Raw genomic sequence first — 22,738 nt, 5'->3', positions numbered from 1 at the left:
GATTGCTTTTCTTAACTTTGGTCAGAGAACCTTCACTTCCCTGTCCTCTTTGCCATGGGTAGTGGTTAACAAAGAGACTCATAACTGGTCAAAGCACACAGAAGTAATTCTGAGTGCTCGGCTAGGTCAGTGTCCCACCATCCAGGGTTCAGGGAACTTTGTGAAGGAAGGAACAGAAAGAGCGAAAGAGCTGGAGGATGGGAAATGGTGCGGTGAAATACTGACTTCTTGACATAGACACAGAAAGACAATTATCACATATACTCACTCATAGGTGGTTTGTAAACATAGAGCAATGAAAACGAGCCTACAAACCACAATCCCAGAGAACTTAGACAACAATGAAGACCCTAAGAGAGACTTACATAGATCTAATCTACATAGGAAGTAGGAAAAGACAAGATCTCCTGAGTAAATTGGGAGCATGGGGACCTTGGAGGGGGGTTGAAGAGGGGAAGGGAGAGGCAGGGAGGGGAGCAGAGAGAAATGTAGAGCTCATTAAAAATCAATTTAAAAGTAAAAAAAAGAGAGAGAGAAGGCTCATTTGTTCTACACCCCAAGTGTCATGGTAAGGTAGCAAGACATATTTTGAGTGAAATACAGCAGTTTCACGAAATGTGAGAAATGCAATAAACACATGTGTTTTAACAGACACAATATGCAATGTACATTACAAAGGATTGCTTTATTGTTTCTGTATCTGTGCAGAGTCTTTCCACCTTGGCCCAGCGGGACCCACTTCCCGGATGATGACCATTACTTAGCATCTTAATATAAAATTTTCTTCACTGGTAGATGGACATTGAAAGGCATGAGGTTTTACAAACACGATGATGTTGACAGTGCTGGGATGTAAGGAGCGGTCAGGTAGTACCAAAGTATACAGGGGCTCTTGCAGAGTGAACCCCACTGTCACAGGAGAGCGGTGCTGGGACTTGAGTCAGAGCAAACCAGAGATTAGCCAGGCTATGCCTGGGGTGATCACAGTGGGACATTTGGCCATGACAAATAAATAAATGGTACTGTGGCTTCTTCACAGTGCCCTACGGTTCAGCTATCATTTATAATTTTTTTTTGCAATTAAAAATGATGATTGTAGTAGGTATAAGAAACTACATGATAGGCTGCTGAGATGACGGGCGATGGATGTGAAGATTTAAAGGTCAGTCTAATATTATACAGGCATCTCCATGATACGTTACAACACAGGGGAACTGATTAGGGAGAAGGCATTTAAAAATCAATCACATCCAAATGCTCCTGAACCTAAACTGCTGGGTACCTTTACCTGAAGGGAACGTTTCCCCCACCCTTTCAGCCAGTCAGTTTTGAAAGGCATCAATTATAAATTCAAGGCTGAGTTGGAAAAGTATGACACTGAAAAATGGGGAAACATAGAGCAAAAAATGATGGCTTTCTCCGCCTGTACGAGCTGCCTCTAAATGAGCTGTGTACCATTCATACGTTGAGATTACTTCCACTGGTTAAACTTACTCTCACTCACAAAGACTGACTGTGACGCCACTTTAGTCAATGCCTGGCAGGTCCAAGGAGCCAAAGCCACATGGTGTCTTTGGATAATCTGAGCCAAATGGCAAAAAGAACCATAGGGCGTTATTTGTAAAATACTCAAGTAAGGTTGTGAATTACATTTTGCATATTTTGCTCTCATATTCCTCCTTCTTGGACTGTGGAGTTGTTCCATTCGCTGGTAAACTTGTGGCATCTTCCTTGATTGAAGCTGGATCTGGGGTAATGGCTCTTTTGGTAAATGCTGGCAAGGCTAGAGGAAAGAGAAAAATAAACCAATGTGAATATAAAACTTGGCCCAAAAAAGTAATCTTGTAGAAGTTAGTTAATTAAACATCATATTTAATTTAGTTTTCTATAACTGAACTTTACACCGAGTAGCAGATCTTTAGCATAAATAAAATCAGTCCATTTTCAAAAACACAGCTGATTTTAAAACTGAGTTTTTAAATTTGTATCTGAGAGTGGGAGAAGTATGCTTTGTCAGCATATAGTGACACAGGCACAGAGAATTTACAGGGAGAAAATCCGAAGGCCTCCTTTCATGGAACCCTCTGTGTTACACCCTCCCGGCTACTAGCAATAGATCCAGAATCCAGCTTTACTGTTTTTCTTATCTCCCTTCAAAGCTTGAGGCCAGAATCGCACTGTTCTGTGATCTTTCCCTCCAGGCTTCAGCTCTTAGATCCCTGCTCATCCACTACTCTTAGAAACCAATAATACCGTATGTAGTATAACAAAACTCTGTCTTGGAACCAGTATGTCCACCCACACAGGTTCCGGGAGCCTGCTTTTGTCTGCCTGCCCCTTCTATGTTATCTAGGAGTGAGTCCTCACAATCCCGTCTCCAGAAGTCACCTGTGTCTTCCTTTACACCATCCCTGTCTCTTCAGCCCAGGCTGCCATTTCCTCTTTGTCTTTTACCTTGCTCCTCAACCAGTCCAATCAGAATTACTTTCCTAAAAGTAAACCCAAGGGACACTCTGTTCCTGGACAGCCTCCCCACCTTTGTGCTTCTGGTGAAGTTAGAATGAAATCGAGGTCCCTACCAGGGGCTGCCCCTCTCACTCTCCTTTGCATCCGGGCAGACCACACCCCCCTTCCCCAGACCATTTGAACATTCTGCTCCTGGTACAAGGATCTCTTTTCCCACCCAATTTCAACTCAGCTAGCTCTTTTTACCTTTTCTTTTTTCCCCCCCAAGTTTTAGGTCAACTGTAGCTTTCCCAGAGATGCACCCCATGATCACCCATTTCATGCTCCTGTCCTGGGGTCCCTTCCTCACTCTCCTTTGAGGTACCACCTACCCTTATTGTTCACCACTTCTTTCTCCTTGAGATGAGATGACCTTGTCTGCCATTCAAAAATGCCTCCTTCAAAAGTGATCTCAAAGCCTGTATCAAGCCTCAAGTTGATGCAAGTGAACACACTAAGAGACTTAAAAAGACAGCCAATTGCAAACTTTTTAGATGTTTTCTAGAGAGCAGGTAGAAAGAAACCCTTTTGTAATATTACAAAACCAGAGCTTAATCATTTAAAAATATTTGATGCTTAACTGGCTAACATACAAAACTAAAGCCTAGTTTCATAAAATAAGCAAATAAAAGAGGCAGATATGTTATGCTTCCAAGTAATAAATGATCCTTTGATGAACAAAAAAGCATCATTCTTATGTTATCAGCACCCCTAACATTTTTATTGCTACATATTGTTGGGATTGACCCTGTAGGATAGATTACTTAAAAAGGAGCGGTTCACAGTTAACTAGGCAGACTAGGCAGACCTTGAACCATTAGTATCGTAATTATTTTCTGTTATTCTGTGGACTACTTTTCATCCAAAAGATACAAAATGTCCTTCAATTAAATACAAACCAAGATGCCAAGCTTTCGTTTCCTAGCAATCTAAACTGAGGTAGGAGGTAAAATAGTTTTTTAAGGCAACTTTTACTGAACTGTTTTTCTGAAAGTATCAAGTTAGAGTAAAATCTATAACTCGCCTCTAAATTCTATAATAATTCTAGATAATGTTTTGCCTTACTGAAAAAAAAAGCCACAGTCCTTTTCTTAGGGCCACTCATTTATTTTTTAAAAAAATCTACTCTTTGGGGTAGTTTAAGATTACAGACAATTTGCAATCTAGGTTTATTTTAAAATTTGGTTTGGAAGCATCAATTCCACAGAAATTAAGCATGTTAGTCTCAAAAGGTTGGGGAGTTCTAGAAGTCACCAAAGTGCTACAGACCTCATTCAAGTCTAGACTAGTCTCAGCCCTGAGAGGGACCTGCCCTGGGGTCGAGTGCCTTTCATCTCAAAGGAGCTACACATGAAGACCAGCGGCCAGTCGCCACTTATAAAAAATGAAAATGACGGCTCCCAAAGCCGACATTGTGACGCTCTCTTGACTAAGCCCCCACTGTCTACAGGCTGAAGGTAATGGAACCAGTCTTCTAAAAGAGGATCCTGACTCAGGGCAACAGCTTCCAGCCAGCCAGGATAAATTTGCTGGTGATCATGCTTTTAATAATGGATTTCTGTGTTCTTATTTCCAATGGCAATATAAACTTACAATTTATACATTTCTTCCCTTCTTCCTGGCAGAGGGAATCCACCTTCTCATGAATTGACCTGAACTATACAAAGCTGACATAAATTACTTCTTAAAACAAACTTTCATTAATGCTGGAGCATTTGAGAGACCACAAATTATGCAGTGTGTTCCCATTTCCTTTGTTTTTTCCATGGTCCATGTTTCTGTGCTCGGTTTGGTCACAGTTTGACAGAGCCCCTACGTCGGCAGAATGAGTGCCTTGGCCTCCATGGCACGGGACAAAAGCGGCCTCATGAAGTTCGTATTCCATCACAAGCAATAAGAGCCTGCTCTGTGGACCCGAAAAGTAAAGTCCATCCACGTCGACAGGGCTGCAGTCATCTCTTCGCCAAGTTTCCACACAGGTTGAAATGGTTCAGAGCTCCAAAGCCAGATTTTACACTCAATTTAGAAGTTAATAAGAAAATTGGACATTTGCTGGTCAGATATAAAAACTGAGGTTTTTGTGGTAGCATTTGTCTTTATAAGACTCATGTCTAACCAAAGTGTACATCTTTACATCAAAGAGTTTCAAAGTAGTGTAGAGAACACCAGGGGTCTCCCACGGCATGGCTTGGAATCCTCCAGAGGCAAACACAAGCAATTCTTTACATGTCATTCTTCGCTCTGTTTATATAAAAAAGTCTAAAATGCTATTTTCTGATTTATCATTTTTAGACATTATCCACACCCACCCACTTCTTCACACCCATCCTTCTAAAATAGCTATTGCTGAAGTTTCAGCTATGTCAATACTGAGTGTTTATATTTTCATGACCATGTACATAAACACAGCTCAGAAAACACCTAATAGGTAGACTGTAACAATGTTTCTCTTCTTATTTCTCTCCCCAAGTATATTAATTGACTCATATTAATTTTAATATGCTTTTGTTCTACGACAATTTGCCCCCAATGGCTCAATTAACTCCTCCACATTTCTTTTTTGGCGGTTTTACTTTTTTTCCTCCCCAAGTCTTAAATTGCATAAGATAATCTGTAATTTCTTTGCTTCCTAAGGATTTTCTCAATAGACTCTCTGTTTACTATGAGAAGATTTATTAAGCATGAGTGTGGACCAGTTGGCTCCACCCCTCACTGGAGGGGGATGACCCCAGCGACCTGGACTGACCAGCTCAGCTCCCATCCAGGCACACACGCACGACTTGGGGTTAGTCTCCCCAACATCTACCTCATCTATGACGTGCTGCACATTGTGAAGGTCCTGCAGAACCGCAGCCACAAGAGCTCCATGATTCTGGGCAGCAGTAGAATAGCTTACAGGAGTTTTGGTGAGGATGCAGTATTGATGGTGTACCAGAAGCAAGAGGCCTTGTTCCCAACCAACAACACTTTATACAATGAATGTTGCAAGTAAAGTTGTCTGGACAAAAGTGTGTACTTTGTAACATGCTGAAGCTCCCAACGCCACTAAGATGAATGAAGAGGAGATGAATGAAGAGGAGATGGAGGAGGGAATTGTTTGTCTTTTAACTTTTTAAAAATTCATTCTTTGTGTTGTTCCCATCATGCATCTCAGCCCCATTCACTCCCTATTCCTTCATATCTGCCCTCTGCCCCTGCAACCTCCTCCCCACAAAAAATAAGAGAAAATAAAATTTAAGAGAAAAAAAGAAGCTGCAGTATGACACATAGTTTACCTTTTTACCCATGCATCTTTACTAGGAAGTGTTTATCCCAAAGGGTCATTGGTCTGGTTCAAGGACTCTGGTTTCTACTACACTGTCGGTGCTAGGCCTCACTGGGACTCCTCTTGGACATCTTGTTGTTGCCCTATGTTGTGAGGATCTTGTAGTTTTAGGTCCACAGGTACAGCCCCTCATGTGCTCCAGCAGATCACAGATGGGGTGGATTTGGGGGTGGGTCAACTCATAACTCAAGTTTTGGGCTTGGGTAGTTGTATTGTCGGCCAGCCCGCCAGCTCTCCCCTATCCTCATGACCCATGACCAGGGTGAGATGGCATTGTCCAGGCTAGTTCACCCCTGGCAACAATGACTGGTTCTCCTTCCTTCATGCCCTCAGGGTCCACTCTCCCACAAAGACAGCTTCAGAGCCAGCTCTACTGTGTTGTCCAGGCGAGGTGCAGAGGCCACTCTCTTGAGTGCTGCAGCTGGTGAGGGGAAAGGACAGCTCTCTGCTTTTCTGCTTGCTTGCTTTTGTATTTTTTGGTCTTTTGGGTTTTTGTTTGTATTTTGATGATATTCTCATTTTTATTTATATTTTATTTTTATTATTTCTTTTAAAGGTTTCCTTTTGTGGGGGATGCTACAAAGGTGAAGGGCAGATGAAGTAGGATTGGGATTGGGGTATCTGGTGTGAAATTCCCAAAGAATCAAGAATTTTTTTTTTTTTTAAAGTGTGAGTACTGTCTCGGGCCAGGGAAGCAGACAGGAACAAATATAGAGACTCACAGGCAGACACAAAGCAGAGAGTGAGAGACCTTGGGCCATTCAGCCCTAAGTGGGATGTCTCCATCAAATCTCTCCCCTCAGGGCTCAGGGAAACCTGTGTAAGAGGCAGAAAGAGTCTAAAAGTCACAGGGAATGGAGGACACCAGGAAAAGAGGGCCTTCTAAATCAAAAGGCTTAAAGGTCCTATGAACTCACAGAGACTGAGGCACAGGGCCTTCACGGCTCTGTATCTGGTCCTCTGCACTAACATCATACCTTCTAGTTTGCTGTTTCTATGGGATTCCTGGGTGTGTGAATGAGTGGTTCTCTGCTTCTTGTGCTTTCTTTTAAGCTCCTTTCCTTCTGTTGGTTTGTTTTGTTCAATTGTAATGTGTTAGTCATTCTTATTACTTTCCCACAGAACCACAGAAGCCTCTTTTTTCCCTAATGGGAGGTAGAAATGGGATAGAGATAGAAAGAGGAAAGGTTAAAAAGTAGCTTAGAGGAGTAGCGGGAGGAAAAACTACAATCAGGACATATTATATGAGAAAAGCTATTTCCAATAAAAGGACAAAGGTGAGTGCCCATTTAAGGGCTCACTAATCCTGAAGACAGAAGAATGAATAACACAAACCCACAAAGTCAATGGGCTTCAAGGACAGCAACCTTCCAAGTTTCCCAGGTCAGGGGAGAAAAGGGAAACCAGATACAGAAGGAAAGGGGGTGGAGAAGACAGAAGAGGACTTCAAAAGATAGGAGAAAAATATTTATGATTTTCAACAGCAGTCTTGGATTGGGAGAAGAATTTTCTTCAATGCCCTCATAAGGAAAATAATTTTCAACTTGGAATGTTGTAGCTGGTCAAACTTAGAATTGCATAGTCAGCCAAAGCCTCGATCAACTGTCAATGGAAGATTCCATTTTCAGGGACACAAAGATGAAGGACACTAACCTCCCTCTCCTCAGTGTATTTCCATAGAAGTGAGGGGTGAGGAAACAAGGGCCTGAGCAAGTGTCTGGTGCCATATGCATCACAGACTGCTTAGACAAGCCCTTTCACCCTTGGTCTGCACGCTTCCTTTGTTCTCCCCAAGCTCCAAATCTGTGAACCGTGTCTTGTCTATTTTTAATTAAATTTTACAAGTTTGTTTTACTGTTTTATGTTTATTAGTGTTCTGCCTGCATATATGTCTGTGCACCATGTGCATACTTGGTGCCTGCAGAAGCCAGAACAAGAAACTTGGATCCCCTGGAACTGGAGTTACAAAGAGCTGTGAGCCAGTGTGGATAAAGGGAATGGAAACTCAGGTCATATGAAAGAAGGGCCAGTGAGCCATCTCCACAGCCCCTCCCTGAATTCCAAATTTGTAAGGTACATTTATTAGTGTGTATATGTGTGTGTCTGTGTGTTAGAGAGAGACAGAGACATAGACAGACAGGCAGGCAGATGGGGGGGGGAAGAACATGTGTTTGTAGTTACACACATGCCACGGTATGTATGTGGAGGTCAGTGCGCAGACTGCGAACATTTGTTCTTTCTCTTCATCATGTGGGCCCAGGGATTGAACTTACGTCATCAGGTCTGGTGGCAAGTAACTTGACCCACTTGAACTATCTTGTCATCCCTTGGTTTTTCTTAAACCTAATTTTTTTCTATTATCCCGTTCTTCTTCCTGATCCCCATTTCTTTTACTTCACGTTTTCCTAGATTTTATTTCCCATTTGTCTAGTTTCTTTCATTTTTATGTCCTACTTAATAATTCTAAGACCTTTTTAAGCCTATTCCCTCTTCTAGTGTCTAGCTTTAGTATCTGAGGACACCTCTAATTATCTTATTTGACAAAGGTTCTGCTTTATTCTCTGCTGGGCATGGCAGTTTTCCATTTAAGGGTGTTCAGTACAAAGAGAAGTTAGAGGATAATTTCTCTAAGTGGAATTAGTCTGCTACAAAAACAGAAGTATTCAGTGTTAACTAAATTTTGAAAAGTACTGAGGAGGTGGATATAACTGTGGCATGAAGATCATAAATAAAACTTGTCAATAAGAAGAGTAAACTATAAGGCTCAAATAATAAATGGAGGAATTTAATTATTTTTTTACATCCTATAATACAAGCAGTGACAAGTAGTTCTTCATTCAGACTATGCTGCAATGATAACTTTTCCTATACTTAATAATTTTATTTACTTTTGAACAACTACATTTGAATAGAACCCCATGTCTGCTTACGAGAAATATATCTTAATTAGAAAAACGATCAAGGCTGGCTACAAGATGGTACAATCAAAACCTAAATGTAGTCTCTCTGAATGCCTATTGTATAATATTATATATAATTCCAACAACCTTGATAGCTCCTACAACATGTCTTCTAACCATGTTGTTTTAGGAGCCATTTAAACAGAAAATGGCCCCTCTTCTCCACTCCTGGTCACTATATCCAGGCTCTTCAGTGTATCAGTGGGTGGGACTTCTAATATCCATGTAATCTGAGGAAAGTTTTACATTACTTAATGTGAAAGACACAAATTCTGGCAGGGCCATACACCAGATTCTGCAATGCTATATCCAACTTGAGATGTAATCCATATTGAAGAGTGGCCGCAACATCAGAATAGCAGAGGGTTCACAGAGATACAAAATCACTTGGTAAAATGATTAAGATGGGAAAGACAAAATGCTTAGCTTTGGGAATAAAATAATCATGATATAATGAAAACCAAACCATTTGTCAGAAACTGATAAATATTTATTAAATGAATCCATGAATATAAATAACCAAAAAATGAGAGATATCACCTTTAAATCTGACCTACTTCTTTAAGAATTATTCTGATATATTATTTTATAGTAGGCTAGCTATTTTAAATGACAGAATTATCAAATTTAATGTATAACCCTCCAGGCCCATGATAAATTGAAGAACTAAATTATTATGCAAATTAGAATCTATTAAATAATATTTGAATCCCGATGGCTTAGATAAAAGTAGACTTCAAAAAGGACTTGTATATTCATTTACCTAATTTAATTGAACATTAATTGGGCTTTTAATATGTGCCAAGCACTATGTGGCAAACTAAGGAAGCAACGGTGAACAAAGCAGACATCGCTCCTGCTGACATTCCGTTCACTCTGTGGTGAAGGGGATCAAAAAAATCAGTAAATGAAAAGTTACTCAAATGATAAAAAAAAAATCAATTTATTTGTTGTCCTATTTAAAATTTTTGTATTGAGTTTTGGCTATTTAAAATAGAAAACACTTTTAAAACCATAGGACCGATGCCTTCTTCAATGTTGTTGGAGGCTGCTAGTTCATTTCCCAACAGCCTTGACTTGAAATAATCACTCAGAAACTATGTTATTTACAATACTGTCTGGCCAGTACCTTAAGCGTATTGCTAGGTAGCTTTTACATTCTAAAATAACCCATCTCCATTAATCTGTGCATCACCATGAGGTCATGGCTTACCGCAAAGTTTCAGTGGGTTCCAGTGGAGGCATCTGTCTCCAGTGGTGGCTGCATGGCTTCTCTCTGACCCCGTCTACTTTCACCCAGCATTGTTTAGTTTTTCTGCCTAGCTCTATTGTGTTAAGCCATTGGCCAAGAGCAGCTTCTTTATTAACTAATGGCAATAAAACATATTCACATCATACATAGGGGAATCCCACATCACTTCAAGCGTAACGCATAGGCACTGAATGTTGTGAAAGACACCCACTGCAGAAGGCAAGAGGAGAGAAAGCACCGTGCTAACTGGGTCCTGGGCTAGCGAATCATCACATTTTACTGTTGCCACGGGGTAGAAAAAATGAAATTTAGTGTGTAGACATGTATGCATGCTTACTCTTTGTACAAATAAATATTTATGAATAGTTACATGCAAATATAATCCTGTTTTGATGATTTCCATTTTGTTGAGATAACTATCTGCTCATCTATAGTTAACAATCTTTAAACCAAAAATTGATTTAAGAGACATTTTTACTTTGGATAATTTACTCTAAGTCTTCTTTAAAATGTTTGAAGTCTAAACACAAATTCCATGTTTTAATTCAGTGAGTTGGGTACCATCAGAGGTGTTTATAATTCATAATAAAAATTTTCTCAAACTTTAGCATGAATATTACTATCATGTACTAGCCTTAAAATTTAATTTCCCCATGAGTTATACTTTTTTTTAACAAATCCAATTTAATAACTGGTAATAGACTTTATTACTTACAGTTGAAGTGTGGACTAGACAGGAAGGAACTGCCATCCTGCCAAGAGGTTGAGTGATCTAGGCCACGGATGTGGGAACCTCCAAAAGAGGGCCTGTCGTCCTGAGAAAGAAAGTACCACACTTCAGTTCCATGATCAAAAGAGCGTCACGTAAATGTACTGACCGTGAAACTGGACCGAATACAAGATATATATATATATATATATTATATATATATATATCTTGTATTCATATATATATGAAGAAGAAAGAAATCACTCATTGCTGTGCAGCATGACATTTCTTTCCAGCCTTCTTCACGACACATACACAAAAGGCCTTTAGAGACACATTTACAAAGCTATATGTTATCGGCAAAAAGGTGAAAACATTTTGAAGTCATTACATTATCCGAATCTTCAACTTAAGTGTTACTTGCGCACTATCCAGTGGCAAGCACCATGCTTTACTCAGCCATTATCTTTCTTTGCATTTAGATGATCCCCATAAATAACACTGGGAGAAGTAACTTTAAATATGCAACCTTTTCCATATTTACGTCTACCTCTTATGACAAATTCTTAGGTGGAAATAGTGGTTTGATAAAACAATCTTACATTTAAAATGTATTTTATCAGACTGCTTTCTGTATGATTATATTAATATGGTCTTTTACGTCCAACAAATATTTAATTAAAAATATACATAATAGGTCCCTGTCTTCATATGTTGCACAAATGTGTCTTTCTTAACTATTAGAGGACAACTTCAAAAAATTTCACTGGTTAAACAGATTAAAAACAGGTACTTGATAAACTTAAATAAATAGTGAACTTGCAATTTTTATGATTCTTTTCAAATTATTTACTATGTTCTTTATTCTCCCTCCCCGATTCATTCAATAACAATAGGAGGTAGAATATACTATGTGCTGGGGCAGGAACAAGTAAGATATTGGATTATGTCATCAGGAAACGTTCATTTTTTCCAGAGGAGAACGGCACTCATTAAACAAATAATCTATACGAAATGTGGTGTAAAGCATGATATGCACTCTAATAACAGTAAACAACAGAAAGACGAACATGGAATTGAGGCTAAAGAAGAAGCCCCTTGGAGGTAATGTTCAGGGAACTATTTGAGTGGAGCTCAATGAAGACACTACTACATGGGTAGCAGCAGGGGGACTTCAGGAAGTGATTCAGAAAGAGCTTAGGAAGTGAAGGAAGAGGACCTTGTGGTCGCAGCATTCTGAAGTGAAGACTAAGTGTAGGCAGAAGCTACATTTTTGCCTTGAAAATTTAATTTTTAAATTAATATATTTGTGCATGCACCCAAAGGTCCAAGAATTTGAGCCTGTGTGTGTGTGTGTGTGAAAAACAAATCTCTAGAGTTGGTATTCACCTTCTATCTTTGTGGAATCTCGGGATTGGACTCATATCATTAGGCCTGATCCAAAGACCTCAATCCATTAAGTCATCATGCTGGTCCAAGGTTAAATTTCTTAAATATCATTGGAAGAAAACACAAGTTGTGTAAAGAGTAGGATGGTGGGTCTACCATCTGAAACACACAGTGGAAAACCAGACTGGCTAAAAATAGCTGGTGTCTGGAGAGTTCACATCAAGCAACTTCAGCAAGGTGGTCTAAGAAGATGTCTCAAATGCACTTGTCCCTGTAGGAAGGCCTCATGTAACATGACTAGCTGGGGAATTCACTGCCGTTTCTTGGACCTCAACCAGTTTCTTGTTTGTTTTTTTTTGGATCACTTATACTGTACATAAATGTAAATAAACAAAAAAGTAAAAATAAAAAGTATATACACATATAAACACTTCTATGAGAGGATTCTTGTTTCCCTCTCATTCCTCGAGTCCCTGCATGTATGTAATAGAGCACAGGGTCTATTACAACACAAGCCTCCTGCTTTTCCTAATATCACTGTATCTCCATCATCACCATTATATATCATAGCTTCACTTCCACTCTTAATATCCACTCTTATGGTTTAGTCAGGATTTTATTCCTATGACAGAGCATTGCTACAAAGAGGCTTGTTCATACTGTAATTTCCTAGATGTGAAATCACTGGATGGTATATTTTTCATGCTTCATTGCAGTTGTTGATCCCACAAATTTCAGTAAGTTGTGTTTTTACTTTAATATAGTTAAATATTTTTAGCTTCCTCTGGCTTGCTTCTTTGGGCCATAATGGGCTAGTTACAAGTATGATGTTTAATTTCTAAGTAGTTGGGTATTTCCCAGACAGCTTTTTGTTATTGATTTTTGGTTTTATCTCTCTGTGGATAATCTTTATCATTTTAACCATCTTAAAAATTTTTAAATAACTTTTATCACCCAGAATATAGTCTACTTTGGAGAATGTTCAGTGTATACTTTGCCTAGTGCCAGAGGACTTTTTGAAAGTTTCAGTTAGTTGTTGTTGGTTGGTGGTGCAACTCTAGTCTTCATTGATTCTTCTGCTAATGGCATCAATTATGAGACAAGAAATGGTAACATTTCAAAGTCTAGGCTCGCTGTTGTTTATCGTTCTATTGGTAGCTCTTGCTCCATGTGTTCCAAGGCTCCACTGCAAGAATTACTCCTTCCTTCCACATGGCTTACTCATGACTCAAATATTCATACTTCCTTTCTTTACATGCAAGAACTATGGAGGCTTAACTACAAATTTTAAGTTTTAACATTTCATGTCTTCAAAATACTGTCAGAGGGAGCTAAAGATATGACCTAGCTGTTAAGAGTTCAGATGTAAATGTAATTGCCTGTGCCTACATCAGGTGGCTCAAAACCTCTGTAACCTCAGAAAGAGGGGATTGGCACCCCCTTCTGACTTTCACATGTACTTATACATACTTACATACACACTTACACACACTTAAAAACTGAAATAAAATCTTTTAAAAATTGTCCAAATTTTCCATATCATCTTGAAACAGAACCAGCAATATTAATCAGTCAAACAGAATTATAAGAGAAAATTATTTCATAATTCCTTTCAACAATCAACATGCCAGAGTATGAAAAAGAGTACCTTCTTTTCCTATATTGCTTCTGCACTCCTATATTGCTATTTAATCTGTGGAATCTCAATTTAAATATATTTTACAAGGTGATCAAAAATTCAATGCTTCTTTTTAGTTCCTATTTATATGTAATCAAGTACTTTAGTACCAAGAAGAAAACACTTATTAAGAAGAAAGATTCTTTGCAATGTAAATAATCCTGGCTTCTGCCTTATAACAATTCTTTTATCCTTAAAACAAGGCCCTGTTTTTATTGCTGTCTTAAGTCTGAATAACCCAGTTAGCCAGAACTCTCTGCAAAAATTCAATGGATGAAAGAACTTGCATTTTCTAGTATTTTCCCTGGGCTTCTTCCACTTCTCTTTCATAACTCGCATTGTAATTGGGTTCTTCAAAGCGGTTCCAACTTGACTGAGTTCCTCTGCTAAGGTGACATCTAATGACTGCTATCTAGTGATGTACACCAAATGCTTCCCTCCGAGGGACACTGTCAGCTCAAAGTTTCTAAGTGACACATTTAATTTTAAGGTTTTATCAATCTCTTCTCCCTGGAGGAAAGGAAACTAAAATGCATGTATTTCTGGATCGGTGGCATGAATGTTTTCCTAAACTCCTTTTGTTATATAATGCGCTCTCTCTATTTCCACTCCACTCTCTGACCATCTGTATTCCATCAGTGTTCCAGAGAGGTTAGCTTTTCCTCAGCAAACTTCATTCTGCTGGAAAGTTCAGACTGGACATTCCCCTACAGTTTGCAATTCAGGTCTCAATTTGTACCTCTCCTTGTGCAGATTTTAATCACCAGGGTGGGGCTTTGAGTTTCACCAGCAACCCACCTTTCTACCTATCTACCCACAATCCTCCACTATCTCCCAAAGTGTCACCTGTAGTAAGAGGGTACTAGCAATATATGATGACACACTGAAATTAAAATCTGCTTACTGAGTGTATATTGGCACATAGGAGATGGCTATTCTTACAGCTGCAGGTACTTTGGTATTTATTCTTTTCTCTTTTTCTTTGTTGAGAAAGTCATGTAGCCTAGGCTACCTTTAACTTAAAATCCTACTGTCTCAGCCTTGAGTGCAGGAGCTGTAAGTATGAGCCATCCCGGGCAGCCAGATCACCTCTAAGTAGTCTCCCTACTAATACTTTACCATCTGAACTGATCTGAACAGAACCGCCAACTATGCAGTCCATCTTTTCTACAGGAAATCTAAACGGATTCAACAACGCTATAACCTCATGTTGGCAACCTTCATCACTAGAGTTACAGACTCTTGAAAATACTGTTTTACAAACTGGAATTAATGAGTTTAAAGATAAAAAGGAAAGAGAACACCAAGGTTTGCGGGTAGTGAAGGCTGGGTCAATCTGGGAATATTGTTGGGGGGATTGGATATGATCAAAGTTTATTGTATGCAATTCCCAAAGAACTAATAAAAAAAAAAAAACAAGAAAAGACGGTACTAGATAAGACCATTGGATGGCTCTTTAGGACTTTTCTATCAATAATAGCAAATGTAATTATTTCATTATGACAGTTGTATAAAATTTTATGTTCTATGCCAAAGAACTAGGGTATAGAGCATAAAGCTATAGTAGGATAAAACAATGTGCTTAACTGAGTTATCGCTTCTGATCCATAACTGTTTTCAGATTAAGAAAAAAAATTGCAGTTTAATTTGTATTTTTTTAAAAAATGTTTTAACTTAAAAAAACAAAGGAGAAGCTAAATAAGAAGGAGAACCCAAAGAAAAACATATAGGCATCCTCCTGAATATTAACCTTCATCAGGCGATGAAAGGAGACAGAGACAGAGACCCACATTGGAGCATCGGACTGAAATCTCAAGGTCCAAATCAGGAGCAGAAGGAGAGAGAGCACGAGCAAGGAACTCAGGACTGCGAGGGGTTCACCCACACGCTGAGACAATGGGGATGTTCTATCGGGAACTCACCAAGGCCAGCTGGCCTGGATCTGAAAAAGCCTGGGATAAAACCAGACTTGCTGAACATAGTGGACAATGAGGACTACTGAGAACTCAAGAACAATGTCAATGGGTTTCTGATCCTACTGCACGTATTGGCTTTGTGGGAGCCTAGGCAGTTTGGATGCTCACCTTACTAGACCTGGATGGAGGTGTGTGGTCCTTGGACTTCCCACAGGTCAGGGAACCCTGATTGCTCTTTGGGCTGATGGGGGTGGGGGACTTGATTGGTGGAGGGGGAGGGAAATGGGAGGCGGTGGTGGGGATGAGACAGTAATCTTTAATAAATAAATAAATAAATAAAAATACTTTAAAAAACAAAATTAAATAATATAGTTAGACATGGCAGCTTGTAAGTCCAGCTGATGCTAAAGGAATACAATAATTCATATTTCCACATGATTTGATTTCCAAACAAAGTTTGGGATGTTTCACCCAAGAATTATTGGGAAAAAAAATTGCCATTAGACTTTCGTTAGACTCCTACACTGTTTTAACCTAGTATACAATCAACAATTTATTATGTATGCTTGCTCTTTATCCTGGGGTCAAAAGGAAAACAGACAGTGCCCGTACTAAAATGCCATGCCATACAGCAAAGGGCATTTCTTAAACTTCCATATTCATTTATATTTATACTACTGTTTTCTATATGTTCTTAAATTTTTACTTCACACACTATGTAAGGCTCTCTCCAAAGAGTGACAAATTAGTTGGGTTGAGGGATGCATAGTGATAAATCTGCATAGCAATTTACATTTAGTTTCTCATCAAAGAAGGGAAAGGGTAGCTACAAATAACACAATAGTGATAAAAGGGTTAATGCTCCCTTAAACTCTCCCATGGTTGCTCCTACTATTCCCAAGCAAAACCCATGAACTTGTGTGAATACTACACTGGTCATGGATTTTGGAGTATCAAAACTACAATGTTTATGCATTACCTACAATCTCAGAGTGTGCTAGTTGCACACAGCATGTTTTAGAAGCTAGTGTTGCAGATTTGAGCCAGAAATAGCTGACTCGAGAAGGTGCAGAATGCTATTAATTGCTATGAGCAAGGCATAAACAAATTACAGAGAGATTCAGTGAGAGAGAAGTGACTTCCAGGAGCAAGCCAGGGACTTATATCACACACATGCTTACACTAAACAAACACGGCCGAGGGCCTGGGCTACTTCTGCCTTCCCTCCATACAGACTGTGGAAAGCCATTATCAACACTGCACCTCGCTCCTCTAATCCTGTGAAACAGCTGCTTCTTCAAATAGAAGCGGCACACCAACACCAACTCTTCAACTGTAAGTTAAAAAAAAAAACAAAACCACTGTTTTCTTCTCAGAAAGAGGAAGAATGGAAAGGGGTACACCGTCTGTGATTTTATCAAAACATTCCAAAGTTAATTAAAACCATATATTTAGTATGGACAAAGGTAACAAATGGAGGGGTTGTTGAGCAAACCACGTTCCTCCGTGAATTCAGATTAGTGATGCTGTGTTACTGGCTCACTGTGGACATTCTGTTCTATTTGAAACAGCTGGGGCTGTGAGGACGACTGCATTTCCTACAGAAACTCAATTAGGCTGGGTGGAAAAGAGGTCATGAAATCCTTCTGTTGTCTACAGAGAGTCAGTGAGAGTGTGTTGGGCTTGACTTTGACTTGAATTCTAAATACAAATGGAGATCAGGCTCTGTGCAATCAGCTTGGCCAGCTTAGTACACTATTATATTCGCATATTTTTATATTACAGCGTGCTCTTAAAATTGTCCGCACTGGGTTGTTTGGACTCTTGACAGGTTTCTAGAAATTGGATCCTTTTTCTCCTGCTGGTGTCACAAGGGGTAGACAGAAGGAGAGGGGCTGTGGGCCTGGCTGGAATGAGAATCTAATTTGCCTGCTTCCTGCTCACACTTCTTTGCCTGCAATGGTGTGCTCACACATGATGTTGCATTTCGTTCTTCCATGACAGCAGTAACAGGAGAGAAGTCAGATGCCAATATGGTCTTGAGTTCCCACAGCTATTTGTCCACAGCAATGCAGGACAGCAAATGAATGCTAGGAAACAACCTCTTCCAATAAAACTTCAGAACTGGCTTCCACCAGCTTGGGGAGGAAAGGGTTTATTATATCTTTCACCTCCTGGTCAAAGTCACTGAGAAAAGTTAGGGAAGGGATTCAGGCAGGAAAGGAACCTGGACGCTGGAGCTGATGCAGAAGCCATGGAGGAGTGCTGCTTACTGGTCTGTTCCTCATGGCTTGCTTCTTGCTTATACACCCCAGGAATACCAGGTCAAGGGAAACACCACCCATAGTGAGCTGGGCCTTCTCACACCAATCACTAATGCAGGAAATGGAGCACAGCCATTGTCTGGTTAGGGTCACTATTGCTGTGATGGAATACCATGAGCACAGCAAGGTGAGAGGGAAAGGGCTGATTTGGCTTATGCTTCCACACCACTCTTCACCATTGAAGAAATCAGGACAGGAACTCAAACAGAGCAGGAACCTGGAGGCAGGAGCTGATACAGAGGGCATTAAAGATTCGAGCCTATTGGCTTGCTCCTTGTGGCTTGCTCAGCCTGCTTTCTTAAAGAATCCAGGACTGCTAGCCCAGCTATGGCCACTCCCACAGTATGCTGAGCCCTCCATCAACAATAGCTAGGAAATGCCCTGTAGGCTCGCCAATGGCACAATCATATGGAAATATCTTCTCAATTGGTTCCCTCCTTTCTGATGACCCTACCTTGTGCCACAGTGACAGAAAACTACTCAGAATGGGTTTTCTCTCAGTGTGGCCTCCCTTTACTTAGGTAATTCTAACCAGTGTCAAGTTGACAAAAATCTAACTAGCTCAAACCTCTGTTCTCAGTCTCTTTAAATTTATTTGTAAAAATGACTATTGGTGTCCATAACTGGCAAGACAGAGTCACAAAATGTCAGTCTGCTGCATTATTTAGGGCATGCATCTGCTGAATTTGGTGATGATCTATATATTTATCACAAGAATGGATAAATATGTAAAAATGTTTACAGAGTATTATTCTGAAGCATAGCCTTTGTAAAATAGAATTTGTGGGCCTGTGCTACACTTATACCATCTATTTCTAAAATTCTCAAGCTTATTTTCTCATATTTCCAAGTTTAACCCATTCCATAAACAGGCCTGACTCGCCTTCGGCTGCAAATCCAGTTTTACATAAAATTGTGCAGCTACTTGCTACCCGTGTTAAACATTCATGACTTTGCCATATGCTATTATGAAGACTGCACTGATTTATAGCAGTTTGACACCACTAGATAGCACAAATTCTCCAGCTAGCAAATCATGCTGGATTGAGAAATAATGTTTTAAATGTTTAGTATGCACGCAGACCTCTGTTAACTGGTGCTAATGTAATCATGTAGTTTTGGAGAAAACTTTTCCAACACATTAAAAATACAGTCCTATGTTTTGTGACTGTAAGCCATATGAAGACCAAACATAGAAATAGCACAGCAGTCAAGAACATAGAACATTGCACTTAGGTAGACTTAGGTTGAAATATGGATTCAAACATTGAACCACTCCATAACCTTACTTTCTTCAGCAATACAGGAGATGAATAAGACCAATCTGACAGCTGCTGTAGGAGTAGGCGTGACTTCACATAAGACATGTAATACCTGGGAAAGTCTGTTCTGACACACTCAGTGAGTAGTAATTGTCACAAGCTCCTGTTGCCTGCACATTAACTTCCACTGAAGGAGAAATGAATAATTCAGGATGTATGGTACAATACAGGAATGTTGGACGATGATTTAAAAACTGTCATACACACAAGGCAAAAATTTTAACAGTGTAGCTAATCATTCTAACTTTACAAACTGGTAAAAAGTAATGGAATCATGAGAAATTCTCTTAACTTTGAAGGTATCAACAATTCATCGAAATGAGAACTATCCAACTCTATCCAATTATATTAGGAAGGAGGCGGATCCTTGGAAATAACACTTGGCTGTAATATGTGAATACATACTGTGTAATGAATGAATATTCATTAGCATTAAAGTGTGTAAAATGGACACTTTTTGTTTTTCTGTAATTGTAAGTACACATCTGAGCATAGATGGATTCTCTATAGGTCAACATTCTTCCTGTGTGTGCGTGTGTGTGTGTGTATGTGTGTGTGTGTGTGTATGAAAGAGAGAGAGAGAGAGAGAGAGAGAGAGAGAGAGAGAGAGAGAGAGAGGAGAGGAGAGAGAGCATGTGTGTTGGGGGTGGTAATTTCGTCCTGCAGGGATTATCTGGCGATGCCTGGAGATCTTTCTGGATGTCACAATTTGGGTAGGTCTGCTACGGGCAACTGAGGGCGATGCTAAACTGAATAAACTTCATGCATGGATGCTGCCAGCCATCCTATAATGCATAATGTCACCTCAGAACAAAACTACCTGGCCAGAATGTCACAGTGTTCAAATCAAGATACTTGGTTCTGAACTAAGATCCTTCAGGGCTGTGGTGGTTTGAAAGAAAATGGTGCCCAAAGGGAGCTGCACTATTAGGAGGTGTGGCTTTGTTGGAGGAAGTGTGTCACTGTGGGGATTGGCTTTGAGATCTCCTATGATTAAGCTACTCCCAGTGCCACAGTCTACTTCCTGCTACCTGCATATCAACATGTAGCAGCTACCTTTCCAGAACCACGTATGCCTGCACGCCACTATGTGCCACTAGGATAATAATGAACTGCACCTCTGAATTATAAGTAAGCTACTGCAATTAAATGTCTTCTAAGATTGTCAGGGTCATGGTGTCTCTTCACAGCAATAGAAACTCTGTCTAAGACAAGGGCCAAGTGGGCTCTTCTGTTTGCCCTCAGATAGTGGGGTAAGACTAGGGAATGGCATACTTTTTGTCAACATGATCAAATGTTCTCACTCATCTATTTGCTGGTTACACATTTATAAATCTGAGGTCCTGCACAGAATTATCCTACCTAAGAGAATAACTAGAAATACCAAGGCTTTAGGTTCAATAGCACGGGATACTGAACCTCAAGGGGACTTCTGTGCCGAGTACACCTTGTCTTACACATGAAGGAGGGCAGTCATTTACAATATCTTTGACCAACCAAGGGACCAGGGATTCCTGGCTCAGGATTTCTTAGGTGGCTTTCATTTCTACAGACAGACGACATGCTATAACAACAGTGAAATCGAGTGGAATCTTCCCTTTCCCGAGTACTCTGCCACAAACACTGCCGCAGCTGCTTATAAGCTGTATAGACTTAAAGATAGTTAATGACCCACGTTTTCAAAACTGTATAAAGAACATTACTTTAAGGCTCTTGATTCTGTATCTGGTGTCATCTCGGCGCTGTTGAACAGCATCTCTGTGAATTCTGTATTTAGAGTATCTGCCATCAGTTTTCTCAGATAAACTGGAGGAAACCTGGAAAACAAAGACGGGGTTCAAAACTGGTAAATGAAAGAATAATCAGCACTTGAAAATAAGAGCAAGGAAATATTGGAGTACAGAAAAATAACTGTATTTAGAGAGATACATACAAAAAAAAAAAAAAGGCGCCCAAAGGAAAATAAGAAAACGGCCATGCTGTACTTGGTCACAGGTATAAGATGGGTGTGATATACTTAGAGGACAGCAACCCTCCCTTTCCAGCTGCTAACAACTACCAATTGCTCCACAGCTGGAGAAGGGGTTGTGCGCCAATGGATCACATATATTTCAAATTTAATATTTCATTTTTCTTCATAATCATACAAATCCAGAGAACAAATAAATTAAGAAAGGAACATGTTCAGGATCCTTATTCTATTTTTTTCTTTCTCTTCATTTTCAGGAAAAAGAAGGAACACAGGAATTACCTCTGTGAGTCAATTATTTAGACATGTAATATTTGTGGGACAATTTAGAAGACAATGAGGGTAAATGATTTTGGTGTGCACAGTTATCTATGGTAGGTAGAGACTGAAATCTTCCCACAGAACCTTCATCTTATTGGTGGCTCAGTGGGGAAGGGAACTTGGAAATCCAGCTCCAAGCTTTTCATTTTCATGAGGACAGCAAAGGAAAGAAAAAAAAGCTGCTCATAAAGCCACGAATGCTTGGCCAGAGCTAGGTAGTTTGTGCCGGATCTGGATTGGAAATCAGTGCCATACCCTTCCCATTCTACCAAATAAGCAATGTTTAAATTCAGGTGACAGAGCTGAAGCATTTTGGTCTTCAAAAATGGAGTTAAAAGAAGAAAGGAGACTGAGGGGGACAATATAGTCAATTCAAGAAAGAATAAAGTCAAGTGTATCAAAGTAGGATAGAGTTTAAAATACAATTGTAAAGTGCATTTTTGTGTGTACATGTTAGTGGTGGCACAGATGACAGTATTTGTGTCCTTCAGTTTCTATTAAGAAAGTAATTCGGGGGTGGATAATAAAAAAAATAAAGGATTCCCTGAGACATTATGCCATCTGGGGCATGAACTTGAATTTAGATAAACATGTAGGCCTTTGAATTCTTATTTATATCATACTGATATACATGTGTGTATATGTGCATGTGTAAATATAAACCATATTTAATAATATGAAGGCTTTCTATATTTTCACCTAAGGCTATATCTATTTCATGAAAGTGATATAAATGAGCTAGTTTTAATTGCATAGATGTCTTTGGAATACACATGAACATATGGAATGGGCTACAAGATGGAGGCAATGGTGAAAAGAAGACAAATTAGATCTCTCTCCCAGCTAATTTGCAAACTCAAAGCTTCAATTTCCTCATATGTCAAACAGAAAAAAATATGTCTAAATATCAAAGAAATTCACAATGGATTTAGCTACTGTTAACTACATAGTGCAATAAAAGCTATAAAAAATACTTGCTACATTTGATAACAAACAAAAATAGCTAAACAAGCATGTCTTTTCAGAATACAGGTTTCACTTTTAAAAAATTGGAATGTACCTCTCTGA

General features: G+C 39.4%; 1 protein-coding gene across 3 annotated transcripts in view; it reads right to left on the bottom strand.

Moving 5' to 3' along the window:
- Window positions 1-666: 666 nt before the first annotated feature.
- The window catches only part of Cep128 (centrosomal protein 128), a 340,975-nt gene continuing 318,903 nt past the window's right edge, over window positions 667-22,738 (bottom strand). For all 3 annotated transcript variants that reach the window (XM_050152396.1, XM_050152395.1, XM_050152394.1), the window contains 3 exons: window positions 21,084-21,197; window positions 10,758-10,857; window positions 667-1,783 (listed from right to left, as the gene is read on the bottom strand). In XM_050152396.1, the coding sequence (XP_050008353.1) occupies window positions 1,647-1,783; window positions 10,758-10,857; window positions 21,084-21,197 (351 nt within the window). In that variant the 3' untranslated portion in view covers window positions 667-1,646. The remainder of the gene's footprint in view (window positions 1,784-10,757; window positions 10,858-21,083; window positions 21,198-22,738) is intronic.

This window comes from Alexandromys fortis, unplaced genomic scaffold (genome assembly GCF_014885135.2).
Source record: "Alexandromys fortis isolate MF-2015 unplaced genomic scaffold, M_Fortis_MF-2015_v1.1 scaffold_47, whole genome shotgun sequence".
Classification (NCBI taxonomy): domain Eukaryota; kingdom Metazoa; phylum Chordata; class Mammalia; order Rodentia; family Cricetidae; genus Alexandromys; species Alexandromys fortis.
The sequence above is the reverse complement of the archived record's forward strand: the minus strand, read 5'-3'. Positions and strand labels throughout refer to the sequence as shown.